At 34.7% G+C, this 27,811-nt stretch overlaps 1 protein-coding gene across 1 annotated transcript in view; it reads left to right on the forward strand.

The window, feature by feature from the left end:
* The window catches only part of ADGB (androglobin), a gene marked incomplete at its 5' end in the record, with an annotated part of 132,711 nt that overhangs the window by 27,615 nt on the left and 77,285 nt on the right, over positions 1 to 27,811 (forward strand). Inside the window, 6 exons of the mRNA XM_081250501.1 lie at positions 5,628 to 5,875; positions 9,920 to 10,054; positions 13,848 to 13,942; positions 19,175 to 19,349; positions 22,267 to 22,357; positions 26,701 to 26,830. Of these exons, the coding sequence (XP_081106627.1) occupies positions 5,628 to 5,875; positions 9,920 to 10,054; positions 13,848 to 13,942; positions 19,175 to 19,349; positions 22,267 to 22,357; positions 26,701 to 26,830 (874 nt within the window). The remainder of the gene's footprint in view (positions 1 to 5,627; positions 5,876 to 9,919; positions 10,055 to 13,847; positions 13,943 to 19,174; positions 19,350 to 22,266; positions 22,358 to 26,700; positions 26,831 to 27,811) is intronic.

A 27,811-nucleotide genomic window follows, 5' to 3' on the forward strand; every position in this document is an offset into this window, starting at 1 on the left:
AAAGATATTTTTTAAAAAATAAAAGAATGGAGAAATTGTTGTCAGTTGCAGTAGGAGGAGGTAGGATCTAAGGGACGTACTTTTTATTTGATGAGAGTTTCATGGAGAGAGAGTTGGTCATTCTCAATTTTCTAACTTGACTGAAAAGTAGAAGATGGTGGCAGGATGTTTTGATTGATTGATTGATTTGTTTTTGATTTCTATAAATTTATTTTATTTATTTATTTTTGGCTGTGTTGGGTCTTTGTTGTGCTGCACAGGCCTCTCATTGCAGTGGCTTCTCTTGTTGTGGAGCACACACTCTAGGCACATGGGCTTCAGTAGTTGTGGCACGGGGGCTCAGTAGTTGTGGCTCGCAGGCTCTAGAGTGCTGGCTCAGGAATTGTTGTGCATGGGCTTACTGGCTCCACGGCATGTGGGTCTTCCTGCACCAGGGCTTGAACCCGTGTCCCCTGCATTGGCAGGCAGATTCTTAACCACTGCACCACCAGAGAAGTCCGAGCTGTTTGTTTTTGGATAGATGTCTATTAGGTGGTTGTACACAACCTCTTCTCTTCTGGAGAGAGGTTTGAGCTGGAGCTAATGATTTGAGGGTTACATAAAAGTACAGGTGAACCTAAAATATGGTTGTGCTTATTAACTCACGGAGGAAAGGCTATAGGCTATCAAGAGCATATTGAGGAGAACTCTGGGGAAGCAGCCCTAATTGCTCTGCAGTGAGCAGAGGAAAGGGAGTGTTCAAAGGAGTCTGCAAGTGATTTCTGTACTAATAGAAACTAGAAAAGAATGATGTTGTAGAAACCTCAGGAAAGAGTTTAGAGAAAGTAAAAATATTGTTAAATTCCACAGAGAAGTAACATAGAGACCATTTATCTAAATGATAATATATAGGAAAGTGCCTGGCACTTAACAGATGCTCAAATACATATTTATTCTTTCCCTGTCATGTGTGTGACATGCCTCTCTCCCCTGCCAGACTGAGTGAGCCTTGAGACTAGGGCCATGTGTTTGGTCTCTTTTTTTATTTTGGTTTCTTTGTTTCTTTGCTTGTTTATTTATTTTTATTGAGATGTAATTGACATATAACAATATATTAGTTTCAGGTGTACAACATAATAATTCGATATTTGTATATATTGAGAAATGGTCAACATAAATCTAGTTAACACCCAGCACCACACATGGCTATCATTTTTTTTCTTGTGATGAGAACTTTTAAGACCTACTCTCTTAGCAACTTTCAAATATACAGTACAGTATTGTTAACTACAGTCACCATGCTGTGCATTACCACCCCATGCTTCATTTATTGTATAACTGGAAATTTGTACCTTTTGAACACCTTCACCATTTTGTCCAAATCCTACCCCTTGCCTCTGGCAACCACTAATCTGTTCTCCTCACCAGTGAGTTCATTTTTGTTTGTTTTGCTGTTTGTTTTTATATTCTGTATATAAGTGAGATCATACAATATTTTTCTTTCTCTCTCTGACTTATTTCACTTAGTATACTGTCCTCGAAGTCCATCCACATTGTTGCAAATGGCAAAATTTCCTTCATTTTTTTATGTCTGAACAATATTTCATTGTGTATATGAATACCACACTTTCTTTATTCATTCATCCATCCATAGACACATACGTTGATTCTATGTCTTGGTTGTTGTAAATAATACTGCAACGAACATGGGACTGCATCTGTTTTTCTGAGTTAGTGTTTTCATTTCCTATGGATAAATACCCAGAAGTGGAATTGCAGGATTATACAATAGTTCTATTTTTAATTTTTTGAAGAAAATACATACTGGCTGCACCAATTTACATTCCCACCAACAGTGAATGAAAGTGCCCTTTTCTCCACATCCGTGCCAACACTTGTCATTTCTTGTCTTTTTGATGATAGCCATTACAACAGGTGTGAGGTGATAACTCATTGTGGTTTTGATTTACATTTACCTGATGATTAGTGATGTTTAGCACGTTTCATTGTACCTGTTGGCCATCTGTATATGTTCTTTGGAAATATGTCTATTCAGATCCTCTGCCCATTTATTAATTGGATAGTCGTTTTATTGAGTTAAATTAGTTCTTTTTATATTTTGATATTAACCCTTTATTAGATATATAATTAGCAAATATTTTCTTCCATTCAGTAGGATGTCTTTTCATTTTGTTGTAGGTTTGTTTTGGATTTTTTCTGCAGAAGCTTTTTAGTTTGATATAGTCCACCTGTTTATTTTTACTTTTGTTGTCTTTGCTTTTGGTGTCAAGTCCAAAAAAATATCACCAAGATTGATGTCAAGTAGCTTAACATCTATGCTTTCTTCTAGGAGTTTTATGGTTTCAGGTCTCACTTTTAAGCCTTTAATCCATTTGGAGTTAATTTTTGTGCATAGTATAACATAATGGTCAAGTTTTATTCTTTTGCATGTGACTATCCAGTTTTCTCAGCACCATTTATTGAAGAGAATGTACTTTTCTCCATTATATTCTTGGCTCCTTTGTCATAAATTAATTGACCGTATATGCATGGGTTTATTTCTGGCTTCTCTATTCTATTCCATTGATCTATGTGTCTGCTTTTATGCCAATACCATCCTCTTTTGACTACTATGGCTTTGTATTACAGTTTGAAATTAGGAAGTGTGATGCCTCCAGCTTTGTTATTCTTTCTCAAGATTACTTTGGCTAATCAGGGTCTTTTGTGGTTCCATACAAATTTTAGGATTGTTTATTCTACTTCTGTGAAAAATATCATTGGAATTTTGATAGGGATTACATTGAATATGTAGATTGCTTTTGGTAGTATGGACATTTTAACAATATTAATTCTTCCAATCCATAAGCCCTGTATATCTTTCATTTATTTGTGTCTTCTTTAATTTCTCTCATTAATATCATAGTTTTCAGTGTACAGGTCTTTCACCTCCTTGGTTAAGTTTATTCCTAGGTCATTTGCTGCAGCTGTATATGAGATTGTTTTCCTAATTTCTCTTTTAGATAGTTCATTATTAGTGTATAGAATGCAAAAGATTTTTGTATAATGATTTTGTATCCTACAACTATACTGAATTTGTTTATTCTAACAGCTTTTGGGTGGAGTTTCTTAGGGTTTTCTATATATAATATTATGTCATCTGCAAGTATGACTGTTTTACTTCTTCCTTTCTGATTTAAAAGCCTTTTATTACCTTTTCTTGCCTTATTGCTCTGGCTAGACTTCCAATACTGTGCTGAATAAAAGTGGTGAGAGTGGGCATCCTTATCTTTTTCCTGATCTTAGAGAAACTCTTTCAGCTTTTCACCATTAAGTATGATGTTAGCTGTGGACATGTCATATATGTCTTTTATTATATTGAGGTGTGTTCCCTCTAACCCCATTTTGTTGAGCATTTTATCATAAATGGATGTTGAATTTATCAAATGGTTTTCTGCATCTGTTGAGATGACCGTATAATTTTTATCCTTCCTTTTTTTACTGTGATGTATTACACTGATTGATTTCTGAATGTTGAATCATTCTTGCACCCCAGGAATAAATCTCACTTGATCATGGTGTATGATCCTTTTAATGTATTGTTGAATTCTGTTTGCTAACATTCTGTTGTGAATTTTTTGCATCTGTGTTCATCAGGGATTTTGATCTGTAGTTCTCTTTTCTTGTGATATCCTTGTCTGATTTTGATATCATGGTAATGCTGGCCTCGTTAAATGAGTTTAGACGTTTTCCCCTGTCTTCTATTTTTTGAATGAATTTGAGAAGTTTTGGTATTAATTCTTCTGTAAGTGTTTGGTAGAATTCACCAGTGAAGCTCTCTGATTCTGGACTTTTCATTGTTGGGAGGTTTTTGATTACTAGTAATCAGTCCGTTCAGATGTTCTATTTCTTTGTCTTGGTAAATCATACGTTTCTAGGAATTTATCCATTTCTTTTAGGTTGACCAATTTGTTTTGTATACTTGTTTATAGTAGTCTCTTATGATCCTTTGTATTTTGTGGTATTAATTACAATGTGTCTGTTTCATTTCTGATTTTCTTTGAGTATTCTCTCTTTTTTTGTTGGTGAGTCTAAAGGTTTGTCAATTTTGTTTATCTTTTCAAAAAACCAGTTCTTAATTTCTTTGATCTTTTCTATTGTCTTTTTAGTCTCTCTCATTTATTTCCACTCTGATATTTGTTATTACCTTCCTTCTACTAACTTTAGGCTTCACTTGTTCTTTTTTTTCTATTTCTTTTAGGTGTAAAGTTAGGTAGTTTATTTGAGATCATATTTCTTAATGTAAACATGTATTGCTACTCACTCTCACAGAACTACTTCTTAGAACTGTCTTTGCTTTGTTGTATTTGTTTTGTTGTCATTGTATCTGTTGTATTTTTCTTATGTTGTACTTCCATTTTTATTTATTGCAAAGCATTTTTTTGATTTCTTCTTTGACCCATTGGTTAGTCAGTAGCATATAGTTTAATCTACACCTAGTTGCGAATTTCCCAGTTTTCTTCTTGTAATTAATTTCTAGTTTCATAGAGTTGTGGTTGGAAAAGATGCATGGTATGACTTCAGTCTTCTTGAACTCATTAAGAGTTGTTTTGTGACTTAATATATGATCTATCCTGGAGAATGTTCCATGTACATTTGAGAAAAATGTGTATTCTGTTGCTATTGGGTGGAATGTTCTATATGTGTCTAAGTCCATCCTATTTAATGTGTCATTCAAGGCCAATGTTTTCTTTTTTTTAACTTTGGTTTTTTTGGGCCATGTCACGCTACATGTGGGATCTTAGTTCCCTTACCAGGGATCAAACTCACTCCCCCCACAGTAGAAGCATGGAGTATTAACCACTGGACTGCCAGGGAAGTCCCAAGGCCAATGTTTTCTCATTGATTTTCTGTCTGGATTATCTATTCATTGGTGACAGTGGGATATTAAAGTCTCCTACTGGGTGCTCTTCTATGGGTGAGTCCTGGGATGGGTGAGTCCGTGAGAGCCCTTTAAGAACTCTTTCTGAGTTTGCTATAGCCTTGTGGGCCTCGTGGATGCAAGCCCTGCTGGCTTTCAAAACTAGATGTTTTGGGAGCTTGTCTCTGATCTGCACGTCTTAAAAGTTGGGGTGCCATTATGTGGGGTTCAAACCCTTCACTCTTCAGGGAAAAGCTTAGGGATGTGAGCTCCCTCCAAACAGTGTGTGACCACACTGTGTGAGGTTTATGGCAAGACTGTGTCTCAGCCTCTCCTAGCCACTTCAGTATGGTGTTTTTTTCTCATTTGCCAGATATGAAGGAATTCCTCACCTAGTTTTTTAAAAATTATTTTCAGAGGAAATTGTTCTGTATATAGCTGTAGATTTGTTGTGTCCATAGGAAGAGGTGAGTTCGGAATCTTCCTACATCACCATCTTTAACTGGAACTCTGTGTTTGGTCTCCTTGCATCAGCAAAGCCCACCACAGAGTAGGCACTCAATCAAAGCTTGTTGAATAAGTAAGCACATAATGGTGTTTTTAACTAACATGTGAAGTAACTATTGTAATTGGTTTTTAGAAATAGCAAGTTGATTTTTTTTTCTGTCAGTAATTTCTTGATGTGGAATAAAAAGCTTAATTTGGAGATTAATGTTGTTTTTTACCTAAGCCCAGGATATATGGACAAAGTTTGGGAGCTCTTGAGAGAAATATTGCCCGAGTTTAAGCTGTCAGATGAGTCCAGCTCTGAAAGCAAAATAACAGACATAGATGCCAGATTAAAAGAACAAGGAAAAGGCATGAAGGATGGGAAAGAAGTGAAAGACGGCAAAGAAATGAAAGATGGCAAGGAATTCAAACCTGAAGGTTCAGCAACAACACTAAAATTACCTGAGAAAAGTGACAGAATTTTAAAGGGTAAGACAGTCTATATCATGATGTTATTCAATATGGGTATTATATGTAAACACTTTATACTTTAGTCATTGCTTAATTTAATGATTATTTATTGTCATTATATTTATTAAGTGTTGTGAAAACAGTCATGTAATTAAGGTCCTTTCTTTCCAAGATATTAGAACTTGCAATGGTGTTTACCATATGTTAATTATTCTACTATATTTTGCTCTCCTTAAAAATCAAAGGCAATTATATATTTTGATGATACTAAATTAATATATTATTAATATAGAAAAACACATTAAGTTTTCAATTTCCCTTAAACACATCTTTCTTATATGTTATATGTAGAGTGGAATCGACCAGAATACCAAAGGAGAAAAGTTGTCCTGTTTTCCTTTTCAGGAAGTGTGAAATGGACACAGATTAGATTATGATTTGCAGGTTATTGTAAGGTGAAAGTTAAAATCTGGAAAAAAAATTTTCGAGTTCTTTTACAAACTGTAGGAGAATTTCTTCTTAAGTGGGAAATAGATTTAATCATAATTTATTTTATTTTTATAAAATATTTCATATAGCCATACATATGAACAATAATACTTGTATAGTAGAGTTAAATATACTAGAAAATACTCAGCTTTTTTGTGTACTGTGATAGCATCTGTAATGATCTTTCAAATGTTTGTTTTATAAGATACTGATATTTTGTCCTTATCTAGATCTTATCAACCAGCATTTCCAACCATATACTGCCCAGAAATAATTACTGTAAATGTTCCTCAAAAATATACAAAAAAATTGTGTGTGTGATATCTGGCTATCATCAGTGCCATTTAAAATGATCTAATGTGCATTACTTTATAAAAGAAAGCAAAAAAAAAGCCAGATTAAATTTGTTTTACCCAGTGTATCCTAAATTAATTTGAACCTGGAATCCCTTTCTCATGTATCACAAGTTAACTTCTGTCTATCCATCCCTCCATTTAACAAGCCATTCAATATACTACTTACTGAGAATATCAGTAAGTGTTCCAGGAATTAGTGATAACTTGATGAACAAAATCAGGTGTGGAACTCACTCCTAGAGCTAAGGTCTAGTGAATGGGATTAACACTAATTTTAAAAATCATAAATACATACTAATACATGAGTCTTGAAGGGAAATACAGGAAACTTTAGGAGTTCATATGAAAGACCTAGTCTGGGGCATCAAGGAAGAATTCCCTAAGGAATTTTGAGCTGTGTTTGCAAAGATGATAGGGATATCTGGAGGAAGATTAAGGACTGAGAAGGGAAGAGCATTCTAGGTAGAGGAGACAGCAGATATAATTATTATGAAGAAGTAGCAGGAATGACAATGATTTGGAACACCTGGTAGACGATATGTTTAGCTGGAGGAGAGGATGCATGGAATAAAGTGGCTTAAGAAGAGCCTGGAGAAATAGATAGGAGAGCGATCATGTCAAATCCTCCAGGTCATATTGTGATGATTGATCTTTACCAAGGAGCAGTTGATGGCTAATGAAGAGTTTAGGGTTGAGTCATGATCTATTTCACATTTTCAAAAGGATATTCTGGTTCTCTGAGAAGAAAATAACTTGGTGTGCACGTAGGGGTGGAGAGTCAGTGACATGAGTGGACATAGAAAAAACAATTTGGAGACCTTTGCATCAGCTCAGGTCAGAGACAATAGTAACGTGGCGTAGGGTAATAGGACAGTCATAGTGGAGAGGCAGATAAAGTAAATGATTGAGAGATATTTAAAATGTAAAAAATGGCAGAATGTGGCAAAGATGATGTGTAGAATTCTGACTTCCACAACTGGATAGATGGTAGTACCTTTTATTGAGAGGGGTAATGCCAAAAGAGGAATGGCTTTATGAGGAGAGATCACAGAATGACTCAGAACATATTGAATTTGAAGTGCCTTTAAGAAATCAAGTGTACTTTCATGTCAGGAGTTCCAGGCTGGTGATATATTTTGGGAATCATTGACAAATGTGTGCCAAATTAAACAATGAATGATATTCCCAAGGAGATGGTGTAAAGTGAGAAGACTAAGAAGCTTAAGACTCAGCCTTAAAGAAGCTAAATATCTGAGAACTGGGTACCAAATAATGAGCTGGCAAAAGAGGTTAAAGGATGACCAGAGAAACAGGAAGAAGACCAGCAGAGCACGTTGCTACTGAAGTCAAAGGAAAAGAGTGTTTTAAGAATCAGGGAGATTGTGTCAAGTAGTGTTGAGAGTTGAAATATGAGGAGAATTCAGGTTTCTCTGCTGGATTTTGTGATATGGAGGTCGCAGGGCATTGGTAAGTGATGGGCGTGGAAGACACATTGGAGAGGTTAAGAAATAAGTGGGAAGTAAAATAATGTATAAACACTCCTGTTAGAAGTTTGTCTCTGAAGAACAGGAGAGCAACAAAGTGGAAGCTGACAGGGAATGTAGGGGACCCGTGAAAGATATTTAAATTTTTACCTGATGAAGAAGTATTTTTAAGTGATTGGGAAGATGCAGTTGAGATGACAGACATAGTGTAAGTTTCCAGAGAGCCCAGGTGAAGGGATTGGACCAAACCAGGGAGCAAAGTCTCCTCCATCCTAACGGGTGGGCACAGGGCATGGGAGAGGACAGATGCACATGTCAGTGGATGAATGGGTTTGATAGGGAGAAGCTGAGGGTTTCTGACAAAAGGATTCTATTCTCTTCGAGCTGAGAGTGAAGTGGAGGTGGAGATGAAGGTTCTCGTTGTTATTTAAAATAGATGTGGCAGAAGCTTGCAGAACTAGAGGAAGGCCATGTCCAGTAGGACTCAGCTGCTACTTTTATTCAGAGGGGTTGGCCAGATGGGTGAAATGAGGTGACAGCGGAGCAACAGATTTACTCACGGCATTGGCAAAAACACATTTTGGTAAACATTTCTGCATACTTTCCAAATTTCTATGTGAAAAGTGTGTTTTTCGACTTATAATTTTTATTATATACTATATTATTGTAAATTATGAATTCTGAATAGGCATTTAAAGGCTTTTAAACTCCCATTTTAAAATCATACATGAAGTCATATATTATTACCTATAATTAGTTTTGTCAAATATTTATAGAAAAGCCACAAAATAAAATTCTGATAATCTGTTTTTTGTACTTGTTTCCCAATAAAATATCTCATCCTACACTTAAAGTTATAGTTATCTTTGCCTTTGTATCTAACATAGATGTTAAATCTACTATAAAAGCTATGAGATAGATTTACTTTAGAAGCTAAGGAACAGTACAGGTTGTTAATGTTATAGTTTTTATTTATGCAAATTAAAAAAAACAAACAACCTGATCAATGGTGATTACAAGTTTAGCAAATGATGAAAGAATGAATGGCAGACATTTAAAATTTCTGTTTTAGAATTGGAAGCGGTTTATTAGGAAATAAAAAAGCTTAGGGGATTTTTTTTTAAGTTGAAGGAGAACATGTTTCATAGAAATGTAAATGTGAATGGAAATTCAAATGGTGGACAGTTCTGGGTACTGGGTTTTACTACACACAACATGTGGACAATCAGATGTTGGTTTGTGGACGTTGGTTGGTGGCCAGTTTCCACCAGAAGATATTCTGGAGGCAGAAAGCTGTGTTTCTTGAAATGCAAGCCCCAAGTAAAGAAGATCTAAGAGGGCTCCACATTTAGGACTCAACTTTAAGTACTTTCTTTTCTGGGTTTTCTTTTTTTTTTAAATGAGAAAATCAGCCTGACACCATGATTTTATATGAATAAATTATATTCAACTGATCATCTACATTTAACATAAAATTATGTGTAGTCAATAATAAATAATGCTGCATGTCTTTCACAATACATGTCAATTTTCAAAGTTTTCTTTTGCTTTATTTTGATGTTACTAATTTGAGAAGAGTAGTACTTGGGGAAATTTATGGCTATTGTTTTACACTTAAATAAGTTAAATACTACTATTTAACTTTCTTTTCAACACAATGACTTAATAAGCAACATACATTGAGGTTTTGTAGTTAAAAGGTTTATTACATTTTTTTAATATGTTGGAGAAAGCCGATGCAAAAGACCTTGGAAAGAAGAGGAGTAAAGATGGAGAGAAGGAAAAAGAAAAGGAAAAATTCAAATGGTCTCTTCATGGTTCAAGGCCCTCATCAGACGTACAATATTCTCTACAGTCTCTGTCAGATTGTAAGTTCTCAGTCTCCTAGAATAATAATTATTGTACTTATTTCCTAAAATGCTGGAAAACAGTGGAGCATAGAAATGTATTTCCTGTTTAGACATGTCTAAATAAGCTTTTCAAGGTTGCCCATAATTGTTAGGCCTTCACATGATTATGCATAACAGAGCAAGATCCTACATATGAGACAATGTTATCCAAGTTCTTATGGTACAACACTCACAGAAGTGTTTACATGAAGGAGGATATATAATACTAATCAAAATATATATGTTAGTACACATATTTTTATTATAAAATATATAAATATATTTATATAAATATATAATTATATATTAATATGTATTAATATATGCCCTCCTTGTGTAAATTTTATATATATGTTGATATATAAAATATATATTTTAAACTTTATAGTCCTAACATTGGGTCATCTATCTTAGTACTTCCAGAGTGTATATCATAATTCTCAGTTCATCCTTCTTTACATGAAAACATGTCCATTTACCTCTAGCACTATGCTTTATCTAGTTTTTTTTTTTTCCTTTTGTCTTCTTTCTTAATACATTACTGTTTTTTCATGAGAGCATTTTCATAGTTCTGGCTTTGTATTTTTACAGAAACATGTCTGGTGGTTTCGTAGAGAAAATACAAATGCTAGTCATTATATTTTTAATTTTATACAAAAACTTGTTTTCTTATAGTGATGCCTTAAGCAATCTTTTTTGATAGTGGATGACATAACAGTACCAAAGTTACTGATAATTATTCATGTTTGTGAGAATGGCTAAACCTTTCTTTGAGTTTCTTTCTTTGTGAAAATGATGATAACAATGCCTTTTTTTCTACCAAACTCATAGTTAAGTCAACCTCTAGATACAGAATGTGGTTTAAAGTTTGGGCTGTGGAGTAAATTGCCTGGGTTCAGATCTCTGCTGCATGAAAAATATGTGTTAGAGAAGGAAAACATTTCCCTCTACTCTCTCCAGGTTCTTCTAGCTGGTCTAAGAATTAAATTGACATGAGACAGATTAACAGAAGAAAAAGAATAATATGTATGTATGAGGCCTCATAAGAAAAATGAAACCCAAGGACAGGTTAGGCAATTGAGGCTTATCTACCATCTGAGAGAAAGAAAAGGGGGTCGGGGGTTTGTGACTTCAAAAGGGAGGAAGGCAATTCACCTGGATATTGAAAAGCAAATGTTTGGTAAACACATGTTTGCTCTACCATGCAGAGGCAGTGGGACACAGAGAGGAATCTTGTCTCTAGGCCCTGCCCTACCACACTTAGCCCATATTCTTTGTAGGTATCTCTGGTGATAGTGCTTTTCCTGGACCAGGCCCTTTATCTGAATTCTTTTAGGCAGTTAAGGGGGAGGTAAAAAGAAAGAATTCCTGAGTACTCTGTTCTTAAAAAAAAAAAGCCTAAAATAATCCTCATGACAAAGAGACACATTTTAAGGTGACAAATTTTGCTCCACTACATATACAAAGTTTACTTTTTAAATGTAAAAACATATTTTTACAAGTTTGGCATATTTCAAATCTTAATCCATTTTAGAGTGATCCAGCATTCACATCTAATTTATATATTGTGGTTCTAAAGATATTATTCTTCAATAAACATATTATCTAGTACAGTGAAATGTAAGTGTGTGAATTTTTTTAAACATCTTTATTGGAATATACTTGTTATACAATGGTGTGTTATTTTCTGCTTTATAACAAAGTAAATCAGCTACACATATACACGTTCCCATATCTCTTCCCTCTTGCGTCTCCCTACCTCCCACCCTCCCTACCCCACCCCTCTAGGTGGTCACAAAGCACCGAGCTGATCTCCCTGTGCTATGCGGCTGCTTCCCACTAGCTATCTATTTTACATTTGGTAGTGTATATATGTCCATGCCACTCTCTCACTTTGTCACAGCTTACCCTTCCCCCTCCCCATATCCTCAAGTCCATTCTCTAGTAGGTCTGTGTCTTTATTCCCGTCTTGCCCCTAGGTTCTTTATGACCTTTTTTCCCCTTAGATTCCATATATATGTGTTAGCATATGGTATTTGTTTTTCTCTTTCTGACTTACTTCACTCTGTATGACAGACTCTAGGTCCATCCACCTCACTACAAATAACTCAATTTCGTTTCTTTTTATGGCTGAGTAATATTCCATTGTATATATGTGCCACATCTTCTTTATCCATTCATCTGTTGATGGACACTTTGGTTGCTTCCACGTCCTGGCTATTGTAAATAGAGCTGCAATGAACATTGTGGTACATAACTCTTTTTGAATTATGGTTTTCTCAGGGTATATGCCCAGTAGTGGGATTGCTGGGTCGTATGTTAGTTCTATTTTTAGTTTTTTAAGGCACCTCCATACTTTTCTCCATAGTGGCTTTATCAATTTACATTCCCACCAACAGTGCAAGAGGATTCCCTTTTCTCCACATCCTCTCCAGCATTTATTGTTTGTAGATTTTTTGATGATGGCCATTCTGACCAGTGTGAGATGATATCTCATTGTAGTTTTGATTTGCATTTCTCTAATGATTAATGGTGTTGAGCATCTTTTCATGTGTTTGTTGGCAATCTGTATATCTTCTTTGGAGAAATGTCTATTTAGGTCTTCTGCCCATTTTTGGATTGGGTTGTTTGTTGTTTTGATATTGAGCTGCATGAGCTGCTTGTAACTCTTGGAGATTAATCCTTTGTCAGTTGCTTCATTTGCAAATATTTTCTCCCATTCTGAGGGTTGTCTTTTCGTCTTGTTTATGGTTTCCTTTGCTGTGCAAAAGCTTTGAAGTTTCATTAGGTCCCATTTGTTTATTTTTGTTTTTATTTCCATTTCTCTAGGAGGTGGGTCCAAAAGGATCTTGCTGTGATTTATGTCATAGAGTGTTCTGCTATGTTTTCCTCTAAGAGTTTGATAGTGTCTGGCCTTACATTTAGGTCTTCAATCCGTTTTGAGTTTATTTTTGTGTATGGTGTTAGGGAGTGTTCTAATTTCATACTTTTACATGTCCCTGTCCAGTTTTCCCAGCACCACTTATTGAAGAGGCTGTCTTTTCTCCACTGTATATTCTTGCCTCCTTTGTCAAAGATAAGGTGACCATATGTGCATGGGTTTATCTCTGGGCTTTCTATCCTGTTCCATTGATCTATATTTCTGTTTTTGTTAAGTGTGTGAATTTTAAAGGAATAAATCAAAACCTTTTAATTAAAAATAAAAACAATAGAGGAAAATAAATTCTATTATTTTGGCCAGAATCTTTAAAGAACAAAAGCATCATGAATCAAATGGTGTAATTTCAGGGATATTAAGGAACACATGAATAAATATTGATGTTCAGGGGCAAATCTACAGGCATTAAACATTCCAAACTAAGTTACCTTCTTAGTTTCCCTTCTTCATGGGAGGATTAATTTATTTATGTTTTCTTTCTACTTGAAATGACATAGAAACTCTCAGAATTCCTTAAATTCAAAATAAAGATTCTATGAAAGCTAAGTTACATTGACAGATAGCTAGAGTGAGTTTATGTAATAACTGTTTTACAATGAAATAAAATGATTTCTTAATGAATTATATGGTACTATTGTGAAGGTAAAACTGATGAGACATTCTATAAAATAGATGTACATTTGAGATTTAACATTTATTATATGCATACAGAGTCATTTACCTATATTTCATCAGCAAAGATAAGTTCATTAAGGAATTTGAACAGTCTACAACGACCTGCCAGTTCCATTTTGTCTAGAATTTCCATGATGCAATATGTGTTTGGTTTTACAGGTTCTTCAGCAATACAGTCCCCTCAGATGGTTGTATATGCTACCTTTACACCTCTCTACTTGTTTGAAAAGAAGATCTTTTTATTAGAGAAGATGGTAAGTACTCAAGGCCAAGAAATTCAGTATAATTTATGGTGTGTGTATATGTGTGTGTGTGTGTACTTATAGTAGAAGGTATATCAGAATTTAATCAAAATTTCACTCCTGAATTTCAGTCTTGTTATCTCTATAATTAGGCACTTAGGTACAGGGACCTGGAACATCCAAAATTTTCTTAGATGACTGCAATAGTTTTAACTGCAAAAAAAAAAAAAGATGCAGTCTCATATATTTTTATCAGTTCCTTTCATTGTAAACAAAAGGCATCAAATTATATATTTCAGTGAGAAGTGTGTAAGTCACTCCTAAATAATAATAAATCATCTTTCTATAAACAGGTCATACACATTTTCTTAACCTAAGACAACTTAAATAAATGCATATTGAGGGCTAGTAAACCACTGCTATGAGCTTCTTGTATTTTAAAGTAATACACACAAAAATGTTAATTGCTTTTTTCTTATAAATCTAACAAGTTATAGAAAACTTAGAAAATATGGACAAAGGTAATAAAATTAAACTATTCATAGTATAAATACCTAGTCATAGACACTATTAACATTTTGGCGTATACAGTTTGCCATTTTTTCTTGTCTGCATATTTTCTATGTGTACATGGGTATAAACTTTTTTACACAGGGGAATTCTATTTTACTTTCTGTTTAGAAAACAGCTTTTTCACTTGACACTGTATCATTAACATTTTCCCATGATGTGCAATATTTGACATCATATTTAATAGTTACATGGGATACAATGGTTTGCCATAATTTTTTAAGTCATCTTTGGTTCTGGGACATAAAAAATCATTTTTCTCCTCCCCTTTTAAAGAGTAAAGCCAGATTACTCTTCAGTCTACTTAGAGAACAACCTATTGTATTGATTCCTAACACTTTGGGGAACATTTAGACATCCAACACTTTATTGCTAGAATTCTATATGTTCTGAAATCACTACATCAAAGTATAAGAAGATGTTGATATAATTATTTGGTTAGTTAGAAATAGCTGGGTATTAAAAATTGAATAGAAATTTGGTTGAAATGTTCACACTGTTTCAATTGTATGCTTATTGCACTTTACTATGTGCATTACATTTATCTTCTGGATGATTTGCCCAAGGAACATAGTGTTATCATTCCTTCTTCTTCCTTTGCTTCCTTTCCTTCCCCCTTCCTTCCTCCCTTCCTTCCTCCCTCCCTCCCTTCCTTGCTTCCTTCCTTCCTTCCTTCATTCCTTCCTCCTTTCCTTCCTCCCTCTCTTCCTCCCTCCCTCCCTTCCTTCCTGCTTTCCTCCCTTCCTCCCTTCATTCTTTCCTCCCTTCCCTCCTCCCTTCCTTCCTCGCTTCCACCCTCCCTTCCTCCCTCCCTCCCTCCCTCCCCCCTCCCTTCCTCCCTTCCTCCCTTCCTTCTTTCCTCCCTTCCTTCCTCCCTTCCTTCCTTCCTTCCTACCTCCCTTCCTTCCTTCCTTCCTTCCCTTCCTCCCTTCCTTCCCTCCTCCCTCTTCCGCCTGCTCCTTCTTTCTTTTTAGATAGAAACCATTCCTTCCTGCGAAACTCAGTAATATACCAAGGGTAATATTGTCAAGACAATAGAACGTAATGTGCCATTATGAATGTAGAGAAAGAGGCAGTGTCTCTGTTTTTAATTCAAAGTTATTTACCTTTAGCCATGGTTAAATCCTAGTATGCTTCTCAGGCTTCCGAGTCTTCTGAGTTAGGATTTGAGCTGGCTATGTCAGCCCTGATTTTTTTTTAATCTCCTTACTCAGCCTTGGCCTAGGTGTTGTCTTAGATATTCCAGTAGTCTAACATCATGGACTACAAAAGAACACGAGCCATGCTTTATGGAGTGTCCTGGCCTCATGTATGGGAAGTACTTAAACACTTTTTAAAACTGAAAAATATAAAGATAGAATTTACATCTTCATTACACAAAGAAGGTGCAAAATAATCCACTTGAACTTTTTGCTGTCCTACTGAAAAACCTGTAAACACAAAATTTTTAATTGAAAAGACAAACATGTTTATTCATTAATTCAACAGATGTTTATTAATTGTTTATTAATTGAATTAGCCCACATGTCCTAAACAATGAGCTGGGATCTGAGGACACCATGACAAACATGATTAATAAGGATGCTCCCCACAAAGTTTAGAGTCAATGAGAAAGGCAGATGAGCAACAACAGTAATAAAGTTAGAAGACTCTCATAATAGAGGGTGCCTGGAACATAGTAGATGTAGCATTAAAATAAAATAAAGTTTAATGAGTGACCAAATAAATGAATTAATGAAGGAGTGGAAAAATGAGTATTGGACACATAGCAGAAACACATCTTTCTCTCCAGTGGGTGACTAGGAAGTCTTCCCAAAGGGGGAAAAAAAAATGTTTAAGCAGTGGCTTTAAGATGTTAGCCTGGAAAATAGGAAAAAGTGTGCTTGAAGCAGAGGGAAGCTTATGTGGGAAAGTCTGAAGGTGAAGGAGAACCCACTGGGTTCGAGGCACTACTAGAGCTTGAACAGATTGCAAAGGGAGAAGTCTTAGAGGCAGCTTGAGATGTGGGAGGGAGCCAGGATGTGCAGAGTATTATAAATCCTCCTTTGGGGGGTTGAAATGACTTAAAGGGCCCAGAGTTTCAGAAATGAGCCCAGTGTCTATAACAGTAATGAAATGAACTTCAAGGCTGTAATGAATTGACTACAACGTTACAGTCTCCTGCTGATTCTTTTACATTAGCTATTAGGATGAACACATTCTCCTGGTAAAAATCAGAATGTAAAGATGATATAATATTTTCAAGCTGAATCTACAGAAAACAAGTTCTGTTCTAGTGGAATTTTGTTAAATGGAGTACATTGCAAAAAATTCTAACCCCAAAGACAATGAGACCAGGCTGTAAAAATAAAGTCAATACTTTCCCTTTATTTAAAAAGAATTGGTAAGGAATGCAAGAATTAAAAAAAAAAAAAAACTTGGGAAGAAGCAAAGTGTTAAGAATTACCCCACATTATCCCCCCATCCTCTTGCTCCTGGGTCTTCTAAATGGTTTTAGTTTTATTTAAATGGGTGAGTTGGGAGTTCTAAAAAAGCCTCTCCTATCTGCTCAAAACCCTGCTTTTAGAATGTCTGAGGTGGGATGGGGTAAGGGAGTGAAAGGAAACTTCTAATTTGTCTTACCTAATGAATTATTCAAAAATATTTCTTGAAGGCCTTTGCAGTATTTCACTAGAATGTTTCACTATTCTAAATTTCTCTCTGTCCCTAATTCTAATCTAAGGAAATTTGTGCCCCTTGAACAAAGTTTCTCAATATCAAACTATAACTATTATTAATAGCATTACTTTATGTCATTCAGAAGTATTGTGTAGTATGTTGGAAATAAAACGAAGTATGAGAAACTGGCTTACATACCTTACATCAAGCTAGTACTTTTGTGGATTATTCAAACAATACAATAGGTGAAAATACCATACTTAATTATTTGACACAATATCTTACATTTTCTACATGCCTTAAATAGTTTTATTTTCTGATGCTCTGCAGCTCAAAAAAGAAAACAAACAGACAACAATTGTGGTTGCAATTGTAAGAAGGAGTTGAGAAATGTAGACCAAATTTTTGAACAGTAAACTATCTGGGAATTATTCAACTTATAAATACTACTTTGGATATTATTTAAATGTAAATTTTACAGTAATGTATTTTTATTACTATACCGAGACATTAACTTATTGAATAACAGCAATATATTCTTCCATAAATTCTTATTGGAAAGGGTTCCTTTCAGGTGTTGGGAAACTTGTAAAATTTGACAGAGTTTAAGTTGTACAAAAAAGGTTTAGCCTTTATAGCATCTATGAAAAAAATTTTTAAGCCACTCTAAGGCACAATTCCAGGGGTTTCTGAATTTTTTCAGTGAATTGTTAACACTCACAGATGGGATAAAGGGGATGTGACATTTTCCTCTCCTTTAAATTAGGCCTTTTAAAAAAAAATAAAGTAAAACATTGAAGTGCTCTCCTCTTTATTTCACATATTTATAATGCTTTTAAATGGCTCTACTGGACTTAATAATGCACTTCCTTTCTTACAATTATTAATTATTACAATCATAATTAATCTCTGGATTCAGGAAGAACTGTTCTAGCTCAGGGATACCCCTGCCTATTTTGTGCCTCAACTATAGATTGAGCTATACTTTGAACTATAGAAAAACAGCCACAACAGCAAGGCATGTTGTAACTGAGGCAATAATTTAGAATAGGCTAAAAGGTGGGTTTCTGATCCCAATTTAAATGACTGCTTTATAAATTTACATTTTCAAACATTGCTATTTGCATAGAAATCATTGATGAAAAATCACTAGGAAGAAAAATAGTTACTGGCAAAACTGACTTTAAGGTAGTTAATATTTTATTTTACTTTAAATGTTTCAATATTTAGACCGTGAACATGAGAATTTGACTACAGTGTGCATTACTTTCACTTTCACATACTTTTTGATTACTTACAGCATATTTCAGCCATCAGTCAGTAACTGAATTTCTACTTAAATCTTATTCTGAATTGTTCCAAAGCCAAGTGGCTTCAGGAGATCTGAACCGTCGAATATGGAAAGCATCTGCCTGGGAAATGACTTGATCAGGCAGGACACAGGGCAGCCTCTACCCTCTGTCCTTCTGTAAATGCCTCCATTGTCAGGCGTGATCATGAGGATTTCGTGTGGGCGGAGCCTGAGGACATAAACTGTAGACAAGGCAACCGCTTACCCTCATGGACCTGACGCCTAAAGGCAGTGGGTTTTTTTGAACACTATGTAGCAATTGCTGGTGCTTAAAAAAACAAACTAACAAAGACTTTACATGTTAAGTACTGCGTCAAAGCTTTAACCTATAAAAATAGTAGTTGATTAATTTTGGACCAAAACTGATATACTAAGACTTCTGCAATCTCATAGAATCTTAAACTCTTAGAACTGAAAAGTGGCTTCTGGTTCTAGTCTCTCATTTTGTAAAGAAGGAAAGGGGGCCCCAGATAACTTAAAAGATGGAAAGAAATAAAAAGAGTAATAGTGCTTATGTTAAGGGATGTAGAAATACGGGTGGTTTTTTTTCTTATTACCACTATGTCTCTCTAGTGGTGATAGTATTTTTATAATGACGAAAAGTATTATCTTAAGTGCATGAAGCAAATACAAGAATCCTTTTAAATCTGCCTTCCACCTTTTAGGCTGATTCTGCTGAGAAGCTTAGGGAATATGGGCTTTCCCATGTCTGTAGCCATCCTGTGCTGCTGACCAGAACTAGGTCTTGCCCCCTTATAGCACCACCAAAACTACCTCCTACACCTCCGTGGAAACTCCTTCGTCAAAGAAAAGAAACTGTTATAACAGATGAAGCTCAAGGTATGAATCATATTGTCTAAAAATCTTATTAAGATTTCTCTCTATGAATTTCTAATAGTTTCATTTGTAATGAGATACATATCAAGGCAAACAACCCAACATTACAGCTAAAACCTTCATTTAATTTTATGTCCGAATTTTTTGTCTTTAAAGGATTAATTCTGCACATCTCAGATGACAAGCAGTTTGGTTTTCATGTCTAAACTGGCGAGATATATAAAGGCCATTCTTTGGGTGATAGCATTGTGATTATAACTGTGATAGAAAAGTGGTTTGTAATAAATAATATAGAAGGTTAAGTAGCATATACGTTAGACCACTGGTGTGAATTTCTAACATGGGCATCATTCTACAGTGCCCTGTAGGACATAATCTTTGAATTGACTGGTTTCAGTTTGAAACTCCTATAGGAATAGGACTTTTACCCTGGGCTGGTTCCTGTGTCAGTGTTGTCATGTAGCCACAGTGAATGGCAGTTGTGCTCAGAAATACACAGGTTCACACAGGCTGAGAATGGGGCAGGGAGACTGTTCCCACCTTGTTCTTATTCTCACCTTTTATTTCTAAATTCCTCATAACCCATGTCTAATTCTTCGCTCCTTCAATCATTTTCTCGACAAGTCTTCATTTTTACTCCTTTTTCTGTGAGCACCGCGTTTGAATCGAAGAGAGACCAAGATGGCGAGAGAAGAAATGAGTGAGACCATAAATGAAAAATCATAAGGAGAGGGGATTAGAAAAGTAAAACTAATAATTAAAAAATTATGGCTTAGAAGAATAACTTAATTTGTTTATGTTAATTCAACATAAACATATGGCCTTTCTATAGCTAATTTATACTTGCGATTTTTAACGAAGGGTGATAGAGAATTGTGGTGCTATGGCTTACATATGTATATGTGTTAATATATATTTCCCATTCCCAAAAGTTTAAATTATCTTTGTTCAAAAACAGCTTTTTTTTGTTATCTTTTTTGTGTTCATTTCCTTGCTTTCGCATTTTCTTCCTTTGTCTTTTCCAATACCTCAGTATCTTCTAATTTGTATTCATCCAGTAACAGGTCATCACGTTCTAGAAGTTATTGCATTAGGGTTCACAGGCCTGTCGTTGAATGAACAATGAAGACAAAGCCACGATGAACATACCTAGTGCCAGTTTACTAAAGGCGTCCCTGAGAAGCATCTAAATAAGCTTTAAGTGGCTGGGCTCATGAACCATGGCTTGTACCCTTATTGATGGTGCTTTTGCTGTGGCTTCTGCCACCAATTCTAGTGTTGCTGATCCTTCAGTGCAGGGGACAGGAACCACATCTCGGTCACAGGGTAATACGTAAGTCTCGTTGGTACTCAGGATCCCAAAACCGCAGTAGCCACAGAGATTGGAGTATTTACCTGTTCCTTGCCTCCTACTTCCAACCATAATTTACATGTTTTTAAGATATAAATAACAACTGTCAACCATGTAATTTTCCGCACATTTGCTTTCTGCCTATGTTTATACAACCAGCACAGCTGGTGGCAAAGATTTTCTAGCACAACATGTTTTATCCTGGCCAGAAAAGAACAAAGATTAAAGAAATATCTGGTTTATATATACAGGAGAAATGGTCAGTTCATCTTTTTTTTTTTTTTTTTTTAGACTTGTCTGCCTCTCTCCCTCCTGCTTGATTATTTCAGTTATTTCCTTACATTCCTTGAGTTTCTGCAACAGGCTCTTTGTGCCACCAAAGTGCCAACTGTTGCTTTGGATTCCAAGAACTTTCCAGTTTCCTCCCTCCCTCCTTCCCTTCCCTCCTTCCTTCCTATCTTCTTCTGTCTTTCCAACCAAAGATCAGCATTCACATAATGCTTGAAAGAAAATCTTTTACTACTGGATGCTATGTTTTAGTTAAATACATAGAGCCACACAACCGTTCTTCATTCAGAACATCAGGAATAGCTGAATGAAAGGAAAAATATTGAACATTCAGCTACTTCCTGATTTTGATATTGACTGTTGTGTAATTCTGTGTAATCTGTTAGCTCCTTTGTAAGCTGGGAAAGAAAACCTATGGATTGATGGGATTCCATAACTGCAGTGTCCTGCTTTGAGGCTCACCACATCATTGTCTTTCTTCTCTCTATTGGATTTAATATTTAAAGTGAAATTAACAGGAAACAGAGAGAGAGAGAGAGAGAGAGAGAGAGAGAGAGATCAATATAGAGGTTACCACAGAACAAGCACAGAGAAGTCATGTGCACTGTGTCATAGTCTCACTTCTCTTCATCCTGTGGTCTTCCTTTCCACTGCTATAGGAGCTTATTTAAAATAATTACGCCTAATACTTAATTTCAATGTTCACCGTGTTAGTGCATGGGTTGTGTGCTATATCCATTGAGAATTTACTTCTATGTCAACTTCAGACGTCTTTAGGAATACCCACAACATTTTTCTTGACTACTGCTTTCTTTTCTACTTATGACCTTTACTTTGTTACATTTTCTGTTCTTCCACTATCTCCATGTATTAGTCTACATTTTTTTCATGTCCTGAGGAATTGTGTTGTAGCGGTTAACTAAAAGAACACATTTTTAGAAAAAGACTTTTATAGAATGTCTTTTGTGTACTTGAAATAGCAGCAAATGCCAAGTAATAACTCTAGAAGACATTGCTGACTTTCTCCCTTGAGACTTCATTGTTTCACGTTGTAAATCTGGAAAGTAACTGAGAAGTAGACTAAAGAAATCTCATATTGGTAGGATCTATAAAGTCCTTTTTAGTACAAAACTTTATGTATTGTAGTACATTTCTATTTAACTCTATTGAAGTTTGCTGGATAAATAGTTAATCTAATCAGTAATGCATTAAATGTCAAATTTTACATATAATCTTGGAAGATTAAAAAAAAAGTACATCACACTACCTTTTTCTTTTTAGAATTAGTAGTAAAGAAGCCTGACCAGTTTCTTGAGATTTCAAGTCCGTTTTTGAATTATAGAATGACTCCATTTACAATTCCAACAGAAACGTAAGTATAGAACATTCTTTCCTATGAATTCATCTTGTTAACAGATGAAGCATTTTGTGATTTGTGCAGTTAAAAATGTATCCCTTGGTGACAAATGTATTAAAGTTTGTGTCAATGCAGTGATCATAGGAAAATAAAAATTTTAGGTACTATTTCACAGTAATAAACAGTTAAGATAAATTTTGAATTGGTCAAAATGAGGCCTAAATATGTCTGGCTTTACAGTTTTGGCTTCTGTTTCAGAACAACACAGTATTTTGTTTTACTTTAAACATTAGCACTGGGGAATGTTTTTGGTGATTACCTGATAATTAAATCACAAGATCAAATGATTGTCATAAAAACCTGGGAGATGAAGTCTGTCACTCTTAGAGGAGAAAAAAAGAGCTAACTAAATACAACAGCAAAGACAATGAAGAAGAAAAAGGAGGAAGGAGAGGAAGAATCCAAATTTACTAATATTTGAATGTGACAATAGGGGTAGAAATAAAAATTATCATCCTGGGTCTAACGTTTTTAATGAGTTCATAGTGGTGAAAGGGAAGTCCACAGATAGCAATAATGAGAAGGAATAGTGGGTGATATGATTATTACCACTAAAAGTGTGGTGATTTGTTATGAAGCAATTGACAACTGACACATGGATATATACATAATCAAGGATTATAAAATCTATTCTTTAAATTTGTGCAATTAAATGTACTTCAATAAGCCCTCAATAAAGTTGTAAAATATAAAAATAAATACTAGTATTTAAAATGGTTAAAAAATAGGGATTCTAGAACCAAGGAATATAATAACTGAAATTTTAGAATTCAGTGGATGTGTTTAATCACAGATAAGATACAGCAAAAAGAAAACAATTAGCAAAGTGGAAAATAGGTCAAAAGATTATATCCAGACTGAAGTATGGAGACCAAAAAAAAAAAAATGAGGAAAAGTATAATAAAAGACATGTAAGAAAAGTTGAAAAAGACCAACATACTTGCAAGTGGGTCTCAGAAGAAGAGGATAGAGAGTTTGGGGAATAATCATGAAATAAAAATATAATGGCCAAAATTATCCCAAAAGTTTAAAAAAATCAAGTCAAGATTCAGCAAGTTCTGAAAAAAAAGTCAAGTAATGTAAATGCGGAGAAAACTGCAGCTAGATAATCATAGTAAAACCATAGACAAACATAATACAATAATATATAAATATAAAGCAAAAGAAATACTGCAAAAAAATCAGCATGGATAAATGTCACAACCAAAAATATTAGACCAAAGAAATCTGGTATAAAAAGTATACAGTTTAGTTTTAATTATTCTATTAATATAGATTTTAAAAAGAAAAAAAAGCAATATATGGTGTTGGAAGTCTTGATAGTGGTTACCTGTGGCGAGCAGTGCTAGCTGTGATTAGGAAGCATGTCTGGCAGGGCTTGTGGAGTGCTGGTAATATTAATATCTCTTGATCTGAATAATGGTGATATGGCCATATTTACTTGGTGATTTTTCAGCAAGTTTTACATTTATGATGTGTGTACTCTTATGAATTTTTTTTAAACTTTACTAGAACGTCATTAAAATTTTTGAACAGCCTATAGGTCACAAATATAATGACCATTAGATATGTTTCATCCTTCTCTTGGATATATTAAAATCTACGATAAGAATGTAAGCTGATGAATAAAAGCAGTCAAAATTTAGATCAGAAGTCTGTTCATTGTACTGTCCTACTTTTAGAGCTTCTTTACATCATAGCCCGTTAATTTACATTTTATGGACTCTAGTTAAGTTGAAAATATTAGAAACATTATTCAAATGTTTTAACTTAAGGCTCCTGCAGTTCTATGCATCAACGATTAAACACTGAAAAGTGGGTGAAGAGGGACCCCCTAGTAGACAAACATGGCATTTAGCCATGTCAAGCTTTATAAACAGAGAAAACAATTTGCTGCTTCTTTGGTTTAAAAAATTTGTTCTGTTATATATTTGCAAATCTAGTTTTCCTCAAACCTTCATTTTAACTTATAGAAAATCTTATTTTATACATAAATTATTAATTTCTATAAAAGTTTTAAATAAATTTAGTGAGCTGAATTTAAACATTTTAAATTACATTTACAACAATACTATATATTATTTTTGCTTTAAGTAATTCTTGAAAAGCCAAAAATCAACAAATAAAATCTTGCCAATTATATAAATCATCATTAAAAGTTCAAATAATCAAAATGTTTTTTGGTAACCTTGGTTTTTCCTATGTACACTATTAGTTTTTACAAACCAAAATTTTCTTACACCTATAACTTAATTATAAACCTAAAATTAAATATAAAGCTACACATTTTATAGCCTAATTTGTTGGATTATGTAACATGCTACACTTCTTTCACTGGTTACAAATACAAAATACCACATAAAGACAGAATTTTCTTAAACTTAACATAAAAATATTAATGCTTTATACTTTTTCTAATTAATTTTATAGTTAGTGTTATCCACTAAGATGATGATTTTACCATTCCAAATAATTTTTTATTATCTCTTAGCTTATTGAGATTGCATATTACTCAAATATTTTGTGGATTGTATGAACCAGAGCTGCATACCACCAGGACAAATTTTCTCAGGATTCAAACTGTCACATGCAGGCTTCTAGAATCCCTATGCCAAGAGAGACCACAAATGCGTTGGTTTCATAACCTGAACTTCCAACGTTGAATCTTTTACTTAATTTTCTTATGCTTTCTTTCAGCTTTTTTACCTAATTAAGTTGGGTGAAATTCTTTAACCCAGGTCTAGGTGACTTCAACACTTGTTTGGATTCAATCAAGTGATTGAATTAAGTGAACTAATCTATTCACTGCTTGAACCTGTTATTAATTCCCTAGTATATCCATTTTATCTGGCAGAGCCAAAAGCAAAAATATGTGAATGGCATTTCCTTGTACCTGACTGCTGTACAGTCAGAGTACTCGGATCAGCATAAGAGCAAGCCGGTTTTTTGGCGAGCCTTGGAGAATGAGTGCTACACAACTGCCTTTCCTTGGAACACTGTCACTGTAGTAACAGCACGCCCGGTTTGCCCAGTCCTGGCTCCTGGCCTTGTTTTAGAGAATCAGAGCCTCACAGATATGTTTGTGCTACCCTCTAGTGGCAGTTTCAGAGACATTTAGCTTGAGGTGAACCAAGTTTTACAGAACACTAGCAAGGAAAAATCCAAAAGTATGGGAAGTTCAGTATACATGAAATTTAATTTTATCTTTGAAACACCTAATATATTTGTACTATAACAAATATCTTTTTATTGTACCCATAAACTTCTAGCTCTGGCAACATTGATTTGAGGTCATGTCAGCAATAACTTGAAAGAAAATACTGTACGCTTGGGTAGCTAGTATAAATATCACAGTTGTAAACTTAAGGGCTCCATATGCATCATTAAATTTTTGACTCCAAGCCCTATTTCACTGCTACATTACTCTGATACTTAATTAAATCACTTCTAAATGCCAGGTTCCTATGTGTTCTGATCATCAGCATTCAAAGATGGCCACCATAGCTTTAAAATAAATAGCATTCCAGAAAATTTTTACACCATTGCAGTTACTGATAGAGAATATTGCTTCAGTAGTATATATAGCAATTAAATATTTTTTAACATGAAGCAAAAGAAATTACTGGTTGTAAAAGAATGAGAATGATAAAATGAAAAAGAATCAGAACTTTCTATTGTTGACCAAACATCACTATGCAACGGAATATTATTCAGCCATTCAAAACGAAGGAAATCTTGTCATTTTTGTGACAACATAGATGGACCTTGAGGACATCTCAAGTGAAATAAGTCAGACAGAGAAAGACAAATACCTTATGATCCCACTTATAGGTGGAATCTAAAAAAGACAGACAAACAAACATAATCATAGATACAGAGTACAGGAGAACAGACTGATGACTGCCAGAGGCAGGGCATGGGGGTGGATGAAATGGGTGATGGGGGTCAAAAAGTACAAACTTCCAGTTGTAAAATAAATAAGTCCTGGGGCTATAATGTGTAGCATGGTGACTATAGTTAATAATACTGCGTTGTATATTTGAAAGTTACTAAGAGAGTGGACCTTAAACGTTCTCATCACAAGGAAAAAAATTTGTAACTGTGTGTGGTGACCTACATTAACTAGAATTGTGATTATCATTTTGCCATATATACAAATATTGAATCATTATGTTGTATACCTGAAACTAATATAATTTTGTATGTCAAGTATATCTCGATAAAAGCTGCAGTTATTTATTAGTAGCTTTAAACAAGAGATTAAGATCACAGAAGTTTTTTCTTTTTTTTTCCATTAGTCATTTTGTACGATCTTTGATTAAGAAAGGGGTGCTTTCAGGATCTGGTTTATCTTCCCTTACTGAAAATGATGAAACTACAACCTTGAGCCAGACAGACTTAAGTCAATTGACAAGAAATATGTCTCAGGTAACTATGTTACTCTTACTATTAGCCTGATTCTTAACTATAAAATTTTTTTTTCTTAAATTGTGAAATATATTATACATAACGGCATTTGAGCAGAATAAAGAATACTGAAAATAAACTTCTTACGTACCCATCTTCTAGATTAGAAAGTGGAATATTCATCTCTCATAGATGTCTCCTGTGTTCTCTTTTTTTTGGGGGGGTGCACTGCCTGGCATGTGGGATCTTAGTTCCCCAACCAGGGATTGAACCCGTGCCCCCTGCAGTGGAAGCAGAGTCTTAAACACTGGACCACCAGGGAAGTTCCACATGTGTCTCTTCTGAATTGTATCTGCTATCTGCCATACAAGGTCTGGTATTTGTCAACTCCACACTCTTCTAATTTTGTCAGTTATGTACACGTTTATGAACAATATATAGCTTGGTTTCATTGTCATCCTCATTTTATTTTTGTGGACTCTTGTACTAATTCTTCTTGGATTTCTTAATGTTGCTTATGAGATTTGTCTCTTTTGCCACATGTTACAGTTCATTCATTTCACTGGTCAAGGTATTTAACACATAACTAGTCTACCATTTAAAAACATCTTTCACAGTGTTAATGGCTACATTCATTGCTTTTTGTTTCTTGCTATTGCAAGCAGTGGTACCATTACTCATCTTGACTGTCCCTGTACACACATGCAAGAGTTTCTGTAGTTCCAGGGTTTGTGAACTTTTATGTGTTATGTCTCCCTTTGTCAATTTTCTAAAATACACGATGAATACAACTTATCTCTTTCTGCACATGAGCTGAGTATTGGCAACAGAGAACAGTGGAAAGCAGAACAGCTGTCTGGGTTAGCACTGTGTGAACACACAACTTCATGATTTGGTGGTTGAAGGTATACTAAAGGATAGCTCCCAGATAGTTGGGCAGTTCAGGTTACAAGAGTGTCTGTAGACAGGAAGATGTGACCACATGGAATCCGACAATGGGCC

Source organism: Mesoplodon bidens, assembly GCF_964165515.1.
Source record: "Mesoplodon bidens genome assembly, chromosome: 12".
Lineage (NCBI taxonomy): Eukaryota > Metazoa > Chordata > Mammalia > Artiodactyla > Ziphiidae > Mesoplodon > Mesoplodon bidens.